Source organism: Electrona antarctica (genome assembly GCF_951216825.1).
Source record: "Electrona antarctica genome assembly, chromosome: 14".
Taxonomy (NCBI): Eukaryota; Metazoa; Chordata; class Actinopteri; order Myctophiformes; family Myctophidae; genus Electrona; species Electrona antarctica.
The window spans coordinates 4,044,570-4,057,694 of record NC_136795.1 but is presented as its reverse complement, the minus strand read 5'-3'; the positions used below and the strand labels follow the sequence as shown (position 1 = coordinate 4,057,694).

Here is a 13,125-nt window from a genome sequence, read left to right as displayed (position 1 = left end):
GATGCCTTAATACATTTGAAGTAGAAGTTGCATAGCATGGTAATGGTATCCTTACTTATATGTAGGATATGCGAGTATTTTAACAGCAGAAAAATACTCGCACAGCATTTGTTCTTTGTATTTTTTCCCTAAGCTTGCTTTTAAGTTTTAACAATATTGTTGCATATAAAGTTGCAGTGTGATACAACAGCTCTGAGTCTGTTTACACACATTTCTCATTATATTATTCTAAATACGTTCTCGTTCTTCTACAGTGTGTGTGTGTGTGTGTGTGTGTGTGCGTGCGTGTGTGCGCGCGTGTGCGTGACATCAGAGACACATACTTCACATAGATTTGCAGTGCGTGCGAGAGAGAGAGAGAGAGAGAGAGAGAGAGAGAGAGAGAGAGAGAGAGAGAGAGAGAGAGAGAGAGAGAGAGAGAGAGAGAGAGAGAGAGAGAGAGAGAGAGAGAGAGAGAGAGAGAGAGAGAGCACCCGGTGCTCTTCAAGGACTTGAAAGTGGTAAATTATGTTGTGTTAATAGAGCAAATTTCTGAAATTTCAATGGCAAACCGACTGGGTGATGCAGCAATGATGTTAACTCAGAAATGTCCCCCAGGCGATATTGTGTTATTGAGCTGCTAGTGAGCATTTTACCTCAGAGCACAGTCAGTAAGTTCCCAAACTGGTGGGGTGGGTGCGTGGACACTGGACAGGTTTCTGAATTGCCCTCAGCCCTCTTGTGAGACACAGACCGAGTAGGAAAACAAATTGTGGTATTTTATCATGCAGGACCAATTATATGAAGATAGGTTGAACAGTGACAAAGTGGTCCTTTAATCATTGATGAAGTTGTAATTAAAATACACTAGAAAGTAACAGACTATATAGACCAAGTCAAGACAATCTACATAACCAAATGTTCTGGGTTAAAATCATTGTGTTTCTAAAGACAGATCGTTCCATCATAATATCTCAGAATGTGACATGCAATATGTAATAATTAGAATAATTATGTTTCTGAAACTGATTTCCTGGGAAATACATATTTAAAAAATGATGGCAGAGTCACCAGGCTTCCTTGCTGAACTTCTCCATGTATCTGTGCTACACATTAACTGTCTCTTTAAAACCATGCACTGCCTCCTGCCAACATCCAGGAAGTCCCACCCTCTTTGCCTCTCCCATGTTTTCTTCAGAAGAAACGAAAACGAAACTCAAGAGCTGTGTTTTCTCCCGCAGTCTCTATTCAGAGTAAATTAAAGTGCAGTGTGTTTTCTCTCCGTGTGAGTGTGGCTTTCAGTCAAATGGCAGAACAACAACAGGGGTGTGAGCTGGACCAGGACCAGTTCTGCTGTCCTGTCTGTCTGGACCTTCTAAAAGAACCAGTGACTCTACAGTGTGGACACAGTTACTGTATCAGCTGTATTAACGACTACTGGGACCAGTATGAGAAGACTGGAGTCTACAGCTGTCCCCAGTGCAGAGAGAGCTTCAGTCCCAGACCGGTTCTGAGGAAAAACACCTTGCTGGCTGAGGTGAGATGACCTTACAAGTTACAACCACACATTAAACTACATATTCTGCCACAGCAAACTCCTTGTTTCCTGTTTTGATAGTGCAGTTACTAGTATGCACATAATTGGTTACTTGTTCACATTGTATGTTGATATTGATAATATGTTAGACCAATGGTTCTCAATCTCAAAGTAGAGTCCGGGGACCCCCAGGGGTCCATGAGGCGGTTCGAGGGGATCCACAAAACAATTGTTAATTGGGCATCACAGTCTGTTTAACCACTGTAAACCTATACAGCTACAGTATTTGAAGCTCACAATGCATCTCAACGCGATATGCAATGGTTTTTTTTAAACATAAATCTTGTATGGGGATGGGGTCAAAATTCAAATACATATTATTTGGGGGTCCTTGACATTAAAGTTTGAGAATTTAAACAGATGCTAAGTCAGGTTTGATGGTATCTTCGTTTATTTGCAGTCTACAGTACTTTACGCTGTCATTTTGTTGACCAGGGTAATTTACTCTGAACTTTGACTTTATTAGCCACTGGTTAATCATTAAACCGTAGCGTCCCTAGGCAAACATAATGGTGCTAGTGGTTAAGAGTGTCTGCTAAATGTTTACATTGTAAGCTATAATTTATGAAATGCAAAGTCACCTCACAATGACTGTGTTTGCGAATGCAGTGAGCATTTACTATGAGACCCAGCAGATCATGTCTGTCTGTCTGTCTGTGTGTCACGCTGTAACACCACCCGCCCACCACCAGAGGGCGCAGCTGTATCACACACAAAAACACACACACACATGCACGCACACACACACACACACACACGCACACACACACACGCACGCACACACACACAAAAAAAATAACTTAAAAAAAAAACTTAAAAAAGAAAAACTTAAAAAGGAAAAACTTAAAAAGGAAAAACTTAAAAAAATTAACTTAAAAAAACTTAACTTAAAAAAAAAAACTTAAAAAGAAAAAACAAACAAAAAAAACAACTAAAAAAGAAACACGCACGCACGCACGCACGCACACATACACACACTAAAAAAAATAACTTAAAAAAACATTTAATTTAAAAAAACTTAACTTAAAAAACCTTAAAAAGTACGTAATTTAATTTCTAATTGTTATTGCAATTTACGAGCTGCGTTCGCTTCCCGCGTTTGCGCGTCTTACTTGTGTATTTGTCCTCAGTGAGTGACCTCCCCTCCTCTTCTCTTTACTTCCAGGTGGTGATGAAGCTGAGCAGTACAGGAGCTCCTGCTGCCTCCGCTGCTCCGCTGTACGCCGGTCCAGCAGACGTGGCCTGTGACTTCTGCACCGGAGCCAGACGTCGCAAAGCTCTCATGTCTTGTCTGGCGTGTCTGGCCTCTTACTGTGAGACTCACCTCCAGCCTCACTACAATGTTCCGGTGTTGCAGAAGCACAAGCTGGTCCCAGCCACCAACAAACTGCAGGAGAAGATGTGCTCCAGTCATAACAAGCTGATGGAGGTCTTCTGTCGCACAGACCGCCAGTGTATCTGCTATCTGTGCACCATGGATGAACACAAGGGCCATGACACGGTGTCAGCTGCTGCAGAGAAGGCAGAGAAACAGGTAGCACCACCATCACGTGAAAACAAATCATGAGATGGATCATGTTTTAAATATAGAAGTAGAACTAAATAACAATGTCAGAGACATTAATAGCACAAACCAGGGAGTTAATAAAAATAATGAAAGAATGAAGTACACTCACACATTTTTGACCCAATTAAAAAAAATCACACCCGTGTAAACTGAGTAGTGCAACTCCCCCCTTCCCCTTCTCCAAAAGTATATTTTGGAGAAGTTACACAGTTCATTTAAGTTGATGTGTGAATCCAAACTAAACTGCTTTTTACCCTGTATCTTGTATGAGTTATCTCGTTCCTGATTGGATAGAATTGACATGAAAATGTCCACAGTGTTTACAAGTCAAACTGTCTCTCTTCCTGTTTCTTGCAGAAACAGCTGGTGACAAGTCAGGAGGAAGTCCAGCAGAAGATCCAGGAGAAAAAGAAGGAGCTGAATGACCTGAGACAAGTCTTGGAGGACCTGAATGTGAGTGGTTCTCAAAACCTTTTCATGTCAAGGACCTCTAAAATAATATGTATTTGGTCGCTGAACAATCCTCCATTTCAAAATATTTTGGACCAGGGATCTCCAGAAGCAAAGATTTGAGTTAAAACAGTTTGCTTTAAAAAATATATTTAAAGAGTTGCACACATTTTCAAGATTTTTCTAAAATAGCAGATCTACAAGCTCATATCACGGCAGGAAGTGTTTCCATTCCATGCCAGCTTGGAAAATCAACAATGGCAGACATTGTAAACAATTAAAGTGGAAATGCAAATTTGAAACTGAAGGGTGAAATCACACGTACGAACAAATCAGTTGAACTGTTCCTGAGAACAATTTCCATAAAAGCCCCTATATGATGAAATATTGCTCAAATTGTGATTTGTGATTGTTCAAAATTGCATGTGCGGGGATAGAAAGCGGAAAAAAAACATCAAACTAATTTGAAACGTTGAATTTCATGTTGTAGAACCTTTAAAATGATTATGACGCCAATCTAGAATTACACGGATGCTTTCCCAAATTGAACAGGTTAAACCGATTTTGAGTTTTGGGTTCAGGGGAGTCCCCAGAAAGATGAGTAATATAGCAATATTACTCATCTTTCTGGGGACTCCCCTGGACCCCCTGAAGGACCCCTGGGGAACCACTGCATTAAAGATGGAGTGCCACAATTTTTGTATTTTTCTAGTTTTTCATGTGTCTATGAGGTGACAGTACTTCATTAGACACCCTGGAGTCCTTTTTATGTGCAATGATGTATTCCCTTTGTATTTAGGGTTTCTTCCTGGAGGCTGAACCCTTGACATTCAAACGTGCCAATGAAAAAAAACATACAACACCCACATATAACTACAACTGTGGGTGCGGCTTCAGTTCAGGTGGATCAACACCCATCACCACCCACCAGGCAAACCAGGCATACTTAATGAACTGGTGGGGGTGCCCACATAAAAACGACATTTTAACAAATACTGTACACTTTTTTGAAAATATTATTCCTCCTTGTATAACAATAAGACCTGGTGATCATGTTTTATGGTGGAAAAAAATCATGGCACTCCATCTTTAACCCTTAGACAGATTACTACTGGAAAACACGTGGAGTTTTGCATTAGTTCTGTCTGACTTGTACGTGATTTTCCGTAGTTCTCTTTTTTTATTAATACCAATAAATTAATTCGGTCCGCACCTCTGTATAGAGTATCGAGCATAAATATCAACTACATTTCCCAGAATTCCCGTGTCACGTGACACACGTGTATGCTTTCCTATTGGAAACTGACGCCCAGCCCCCAGTGAACAGGGGGGTTGGTTGACTCCTCCGAGGTGGGCACTGGAGGAAGAGTTTTTCAGCCAGGTTTGCAGTCGCCGCAAAAAAAACAATCTGAAAAATGATCCATCCGTGTCCAGTGGCATTCTCCAGTCCCAGACCGTTGGCCGGACTGCAACATCCACCCTCGCGGATTACACGTGTGCAATGTTTTTTCTTCTCCCCACCGGAGTTACCACCAAGGCTGATGCCTTCGCTAAAAGGTAATTTTATTGTATTCGAAAATGCCCTAATATGACATGTCTAGTAAGACGATCCCTATATTTGGCCCGAGCCGACCTAGTGCTGATATCAGATAGATGTGGTAGAACCATATATGGATAGATCTAACTGGTTTAGTCATCGTGACAGGCATAGTCGGAGAATATATAACAAGGGTCGGTACTATAGGTGATCGACGTAGCTAACAAAAACATCTGATCAAATGAATGTATTGTACTGTGTCTTTGTGGGCCGAATCGTGGCATCGTGGCATACAAATAGATGTTTGTATAATTAGTATCACGATAAAATAATATGGCGACGTTAGAATGACACCACCAATGAGTGATCGTGCGTAATGTAGCTGCCCAGCGTATATCCAGCACCATCGCGTCACCACATTCCACTGGCTGTTGGCTAGTAGTAGTTGCTAACAAACGCTGCACAAATGGTACTGGCTATTGGCCGGGCCACAAGCCCGGGCAATAGCCAGTACCAATGTTGCTGGATGATTGCGACGCAATGGTGCTGGATATACCCTGGGCAGCTAGCTACATTACCAGCGATCACTCATTGGTGTTTCATTCTAACGTCGCCATATTATTTTATCGTGATACTACTTATACAAGCATCTATTTGTATTTTTCATGCCACGACTCGGCCCACAAAGACACTGCACAATAAAATCATTTGATCGCCAGCAGCCGGGTAAAACGCCATGTAATAGTAGCGTGCACTGACTACAGCTAAAATGTTTATTTCTTTTTATATATTTAGAACTGGCATCAGATGAGGAGGAGGAGGAGGATGAAGAGTCAAGACTGCGATGGCGTTCTCCGACACTGAACCGGATTCATTCATTCATTCATTTCAGGGGGGGCAGTTTTTGGGTGTTTTTTTAATTTAGCCTACTCACACATAACCTGACTCCGCCAGATGGGGCAGCAGAGAGTACACTGGGTTCCCCCCTCCTGCTCCCATCTGGGAACTCTCAGGCAGACTTGATGCCCGGCCACAAAACGGCCTGGCCAATCAGCAGCAGCTAGAAGCTAGAAGCTGCTGCTAGAAGTTGCTAGAAGCTGCTGCTGATTGGCCAGGCCGTTTTGTGGCCGGGCATCAAGTCTGCCTGAGAGTTCCCAGATGGGAGCAGGAGGGGGGAACACAGTGTACTCTCTGCTGCCCCATCTGGCGGAGTCAGGTTAACTCACACACACACACACCGTCAAGGACTGGGTTTGGGGACATTTGGGAGGAGTAGCTCTGATCCATAGCTCTAAATGCGCATTTAGAGCTATGGATCAGAGCTAGGGGAGGAGTAACTGTTTTCTGTAATATTTATCATTTTATTATGTTAGTAGTCGTAAAAAATAAAAGACGCTTTTACAATGAGTTAGACCTGTCATGACTATTTTGTTCACTATTGTGAGGTTTATTGTATATGACTAAGCAAGTTTCAACTGTGATTTACTCTGTAACGGTAGATGGTAATAACTCAATTTCTTTTTTATAATACAGTATACATTCAAGTCTATATTTTGATACATATCATGGGCACCAAGTCATATCAAAACAATGTCCTTGGATGTGTTTTTTATCAAAACTGTGTTTCTTCATAACAGGTTTTTGAGATACATGCATGAATAGACAAGGTACTGGTAAGACTATGTAAACATGGTATATATCAAAATGTGCGTTAGAATGTCTAATTTTACCCCAAAAAAGAATTGAGTTTATATGATGTTCCAATTTCAGAGCTATGGGGACTTTTAGCTGGATAGGTCAGATTGATCATGACTGACCATGCTATTTATAGATGGCAAAATATCTACAGTGGTACATGTGAGAAACTTTTTATTTTATTTTAATTGAACTAGACAACTCACCCTTTAAAATGAGATATTGCATGGCTATGTACGCCCAGCAGAAAAAAAGTTATTTAGAAAATAAAACTTCAACCGGGCATAACTTTTTTTGGTTGTCCTAGAAACGGAAAACAGTGTAAATGCAGGCTCTTTTAAATGGCTTTCAACACAAGAACTAAACATTTTATCAACTCAGTTCATTTTTTTCCTGGAAGCAGACAAGTCAAGCTTTCTCTGAAGGTCTTTCGTTGTCACACATTCACAACAGAGAATCTTCAATAAATCATTCAAAAACGCCATTCTGCCATAGAGAAGTCTACAAACTATATAGAAATCCTTGAAACTCTCAAAGAGTTAAAGTACTCAGAACAAAGTGTGTGGGGCATGGTGGCACAGTCGGTATAGTGCTGTCACCTCACAGCTAGAAGGTCCTGGGTTTGATTCCCACTGGGGACGCTGTGGGCGCTGGGGTTTTCTTCTATCAGTGCCCATACCCGAGGGGGGGTTGGCGAAAGGACCTTTCTGTGTGGAGTTTGCATGTTCCTAGGGTAGGTACCCTCACAAAAAACATGCAGTAATCCTGGTCTCTAAACTACAGACTGAAGTGACCAATGTTGGCTGTGATTAAGTTCATGTGTTGCCTATATTCTGTACATTTAGGGCTTGTTGGGACTCAAGCACATGATGTTTCAACTACGTGGGATATCAGAAGCAACTGAAAATATTTGTGCCCTTGATAATGTATTTTATAAATGTGGACTCAAATAAAGGTGTGTGTGTGTGTGTGCGTGCGCGTGCGCGTGCGCGCGTGCGTGCGCTCTAAGCAGAGCTCTGCAGAAGCAGCAGTGAAGGCCAGTGACAGGATCTTCAGTGAGATGATGGTCTCCATTGAGAGAAGACGTGGCGAGCTCAAACAACTGATCAGAGATCAGCAGCAGAATGCAGTGGCTCAGACTGAGGCTCTCCTGAGACAGCTGGAACAGACCCTGGAGCAGCTGGAGAGGAGACATGCTGAGCTGGAGGAGCTGTCCAACACTGAGGACATCATCACTTTCATTCAGGTTCATTCACGTGGCTTTGGTTTTGACTCCTTGAGGACAAATCAGCTTCACATTTCATTCCATTCCATCATGTCATTACATTACGTTGTAATTTAACCCATTCTGGGCGGGAACCCCTTTTGGTGTTTTAAGCATTATGTTGATAGCGCGGCTGCCGCGCTATCAGTAGATCTGCTATTTTCGAAAAATCGTAAAAATGTGGTGCAATCTTTGAATATATATTCTTTCAGAGCGAACGTTTTTAACTCAAATCTTTGCGTCTGGGGGGATCCTGGAACAACATATTTTCAGATGGGTGTCGGTGGCCAATTTATAATTTTTGGGGTCCTTGACATGAAATAGTTTGAGAACCACTGACACAGAAACATGAGGAAGACATTTGTAGAATCATTCCTAGGTCTAAATGGGTTAATATATTACGTTTACATTATATCATATTACATTACATGACATGGCATAACATGACATTATTAATATTCATGCTGGTAGTTACTACTAATAATTTAGTTCTAGTATACAGTAGTTGACAGAATAACACTGTCAGAATTAGGCCTGTCACAATTATTACATAATCGCCTAATCACAATTATTTTAGATAATCACTTATTATTTAGCATTTATGTTTCCATTTTGAAAAATGTTCAAACATTTTCCAAAAATAGCAGACCTAAATGATCAGCATGTGAGCTATTTTTTATTTAATATTTTAGCAATGTACAATTATGAAATAATTGCAATTGTTGAGTAATTGTTCAACTAATTTATTTTATATGAGAATAAAAGACAAATTCAATTCATCATCATTTATTAGTTATTATAACAATTACTGATAGTTTGTCTACAGTTTGACTGACTGGGTGACATAAAACATAGGTTACAACTCTCATCAAGTCTTGTAACGTGTGTGTGTGTGTGTGTGTGTGTGTGTGTGTGTGTGTGTGTGTGTGTGTGTGTGTGTGTGTGTGTGTGTGTGTGTGTGTGTGTGTGTGTGTGTGTGTGTGTGTGTGTGTGTGTGTGTGTGTGTGTGTGTGCACACATTAAGTAACTGGTTGAACAACAAGGACATCGGCTCAACTGGACAATATTGTGATCAATGTACTGATCTATTGATCTTCCATTCCTGTCTAAAGTGGTTTACTCGTCTCTCTGCTTGTCTCTCTCCAGAGTTTCCAGTCTCTGTCCAGTTCCAGTGGATCTCCAGTCTCACCCAGTGTGCTCATCCGTCCTCTGAGCTCCTTCACAGATGTGACTGATGTTGTGTCTGCTCTGAGAGACCAACTAGACAACATGCTGAAGACAACGTGGCCACAGATATCAAAGAGAGGTGTGATTTAAATGTGTTTCTTGTTTTTCATAGTAAACATGGATGAAGCCAGAAGGCAACTGGAGATGTTTGAACTAGAACAGACTGGTGGTACACAGGTTGGCTGTCTGTCAGATTGGACAATAATAAAAATCACACCTGAAGTGTGAAGTGAGGGGCGCTAATATATTAAAGTCTAACTCATGTTGATTAGGTGATGTAATAGTGATGTAAAACAAACATTAGATTCTCTATTGTTAATGGCCTTTAATGTTTGTGTTAGGGTCAAGATGACATACGTAAGTAAAACTTGGCAATATGGTAGAGGCCGGGCTATGCCAAACGTTGAGTACGCGAAGCCCACAACCATTGGTCAAAGGGTGGCACTCAAAATGCAAACTTTAAACAGGCATAGCTCATGAACTGTTTGAACGTCAACAATAAAACTTCAATACACATATGCGTCTCCTCATGCCGAACAACTTTCGTGCTCGGACTTTTAACATCTGACCTTTAGATCACCCACTATTTTGAATCTTGAAGGTTTGGCCTGTCGGTGCTCCAGGCCAAACCGTCAGTTTCTTTACGAAATGTGGCAAATTATATGAAATCTATACTACTCCCGGGATCTTTATCACAATTCACAGAAAATTCTACATTCTACAATGAAAATGTTGGGCTTTTGTTTTTAAATTTTAAAATGAAGGTTTTATGAGCCAATGCAAATTGCAGTTTTATGAAAATTCTTCTTCTGCCCCTAATACATACATTTATATAAAATCAAATCACATTTATGAAACTTTACAGTATGGTAGAGGGTCGTGCCAAATTGCATTGTCTTACTCCAATTGCACTATAGCAATCGTTTGAACAGGCATAACTCATGCCTCGTTTGGCCAAAGCCATGGACCTTGTTTACACATGTGCCTTGACTCATGCGGAACACATCTGTCACTTTGACCAGTAAGCTCCACTTTCAGATTTTCAGCAGTTGGAAAAACACTCAAACCTGATTTTATGCCAGGATTCTTTTAAGCAATTTGTGTGAAACTTTCTACACACAATCTATGGACCATTATCTGAAATTCAAATCCCAGTTGAACAGCTGCAATACCGCTGGGTGACCGAAAGTGGCACTGTTGAGCAGCCTAAAAGGGCCATTCACACTGAACACTAGTATATAACTATAACAGTGGTGTTGTTGAACAGCCTGCACAGCTCAGTTCACACAGGTGTGATTGTTCTTATTGCTTGGCCACGTCTTATCGCTGCTTGCAGCTATATTTCTTAGTATCTTAGTCCTTTTAAATATTTCTGCGTTTTATTTTATTTTGTTGATGTAGCATTTGAGATTTGCTTCAAATGTAAAGTCTGTTACAAATAAAATGTATTATAAGAGAAGCATCACATTGGCTGAGGCTGAATTACACAATTAACTCGAGGTGAAATCATTGGCTCATTCTTGTTACAGATTACACACTGCACATGACATGAATATGGCTCTTACACTCTGTTTGTTTCAAAGCATTAACCCTGTTCATCTGCATCTGTGTAGCTCCAGACCCAAAGGATCCTGAGTCTCCGGCGGCAGAGCCGGCTCCTTCCTCTCAGGCTGCCACCTCCCCCCTCGCCAGGTCGCTGAACAGCGCTGCGGCCGCCGCCCCACCCTCAATGTTCACCAAGTCGCTGAACAGCGCTGCGGCCGCCATCGCCCCACCCTCAATGTTCACCAAGTCACTGAACAGCGCTGCGGCCGCCGCCCCACTCCCAATGTTCACCAAGTCACTGAACAGCACTGCGGCCGCCGCCCCACTCCCAATGTTCACCAAGTCACTGAACAGCGCTGCGGCCGCCGCCCCACTCCCAATGTTCACCAAGTCACTGAACAGCACTGCGGCCGCCGCCCCACTGTTCCCCAAGTCAATGAACAGCACTGCGGCCGCCGCCCCACTGTTCCCCAAGTCAATGAACAGCACTGCGGACGCTGCCCCACTAGTGTTCCCCAAGTCAATGAACAGCACTGCGGCCGCCGCCCCACTCTCAATGTTCACCAAGTCACTGAACAGCACTGCGGCCGCCGCCCCACTCTCAATGTTCCCCAAGTCACTGAACAGCACTGCGGCCGCCGCCCCACTGTTCCCCAAGTCAATGAACAGCACTGCGGCCGCCGCCCCACTGTTCCCCAAGTCAATGAACAGCACTGCGGACGCCGCCCCACTCTCAATGTTCACCAAGTCGCTGAACAGCACTGCGGACGCCGCCCCACTCTCAATGTTCACCAGGTCGCTGAACAGCGCTGCAGACGCTGCCCCACTCTCAATGTTCACCAGGTCGCTGAACAGCGCTGCGGACGCTGCCCCACTCTCAATGTTCACCAGGTCGCTGAACAGCGCTGCGGACGCTGCCCCACTCTCAATGTTCACCAGGTCGCTGAACAGCGCTGCGGACGCCACCGCCCCACCCTCACTGTTCACCAGGTCGCTGAACAGCACTGCGGACGCCACCCCACCCTCACTGTTCAGGTCGCTGAACAGCACTGTGGACGCCACCACCCCTGCACCCTCAATGTTCACCAGGTCACTGAACAGCACTGCGGCCACCACCCCTGCACCCTCAATGTTCACCAGGTCACTGAACAGCACTGCGGACGCCACCACCCCTGCACCCTCACTGTTCAGGTCACTGAACAGCACTGCGGCCGCCACCACCCCTGCACCCTCACTGTTCAGGTCGCTGAACAGCACTGCGGACGCCACCACCCCTGCACCCTCACTGTTCAGCACTGCGGACGCCACTGATAGGTTTTTGGGACTTGAAGATCTTGAAGATCTGTTTGAAGATCTGTTTGACTGTTCCAAGTGAACCTCCTGGCAATAGGTGTCGCCATAATTCACTTTTGGTTACCCTCTGAACTCCAATTGAGTACTTCCCATGTCATGAGATTGTTTTGTTATCATAACAGTATAAAATATGGTCACTGATGATGTGTCAGGGAGAGATCTTTTTAACGCTGTATGGACCTGCCATTTCTCTCCCGATGTAATTGGTAATATATATCGACTGGAAAATCCTTATAGCTCTGTTGTGTGGACTCCTCTTCCTTCCATGTCTGTGTCAAACTCATTCTAAGGTATTCTGGTATACTCCGATACTTTTACTCTGCCTAATTCTCTCATTTTAGTATTGTAGTTTTCCTCTAAAGTATTTATCCTTAAAAGGTATTTATATAGAATTACAGTTTAACATTATAACATTAAAGATAAAGTTTAAAAGGTTTTACAGTCCTTAATTCTGACTTGAGTATTTGTACTCTATTACATTCTTACAAATTCTCCTCAACGGGACTCCTCCAGAGTCCAGATGATTGATTGGTCTTCGATCCTTCCCTTATCTTAAATTTATACATCAGCCACCACCCCTGCACCCTCACTGTTCAGGTCACTGAACAGCACTGCGGACGCCACCACCCCTGCACCCTCACTGTTCAGGTTGCTGAACAGCACTGCGGACGCCACCACCCCTGCACCCTCACTGTTCAGGTCACTGAACAGCACTGCGGACGCCACCACCCCTGCACCCTCACTGTTCAGGTCACTGAACAGCACTGCGGCCGCCACCACCCCTGCACCCTCACTGTTCAGGTCGCTGAACAGCACTGCGGACGCCACCACCCCTGCACCCTCACTGTTCAGGTCACTGAACAGCACTGCGGACGCCACCACCCCTGCACCCTCACTGTTCACCAGGTCAC

The 13,125-nt window shown here is 43.3% G+C and overlaps 1 protein-coding gene across 1 annotated transcript; it reads left to right on the top strand.

Annotated features, from left to right (window-relative positions):
- The first annotated feature begins 1,238 nt into the window (after positions 1–1,238).
- On the top strand, positions 1,239–12,429 carry LOC306936907 (uncharacterized protein). Its single transcript, XM_079520570.1, has 6 exons — positions 1,239–1,516; positions 2,742–3,110; positions 3,501–3,596; positions 7,838–8,071; positions 9,236–9,395; positions 10,930–12,429. The coding sequence occupies exons 1-6, from the start codon at positions 1,286–1,288 to the stop codon at positions 12,234–12,236; spliced, it is 2,397 nt and encodes a 798-aa protein (XP_079376696.1). The 5' UTR covers positions 1,239–1,285; the 3' UTR covers positions 12,237–12,429.
- Positions 12,430–13,125: the final 696 nt, after the last annotated feature.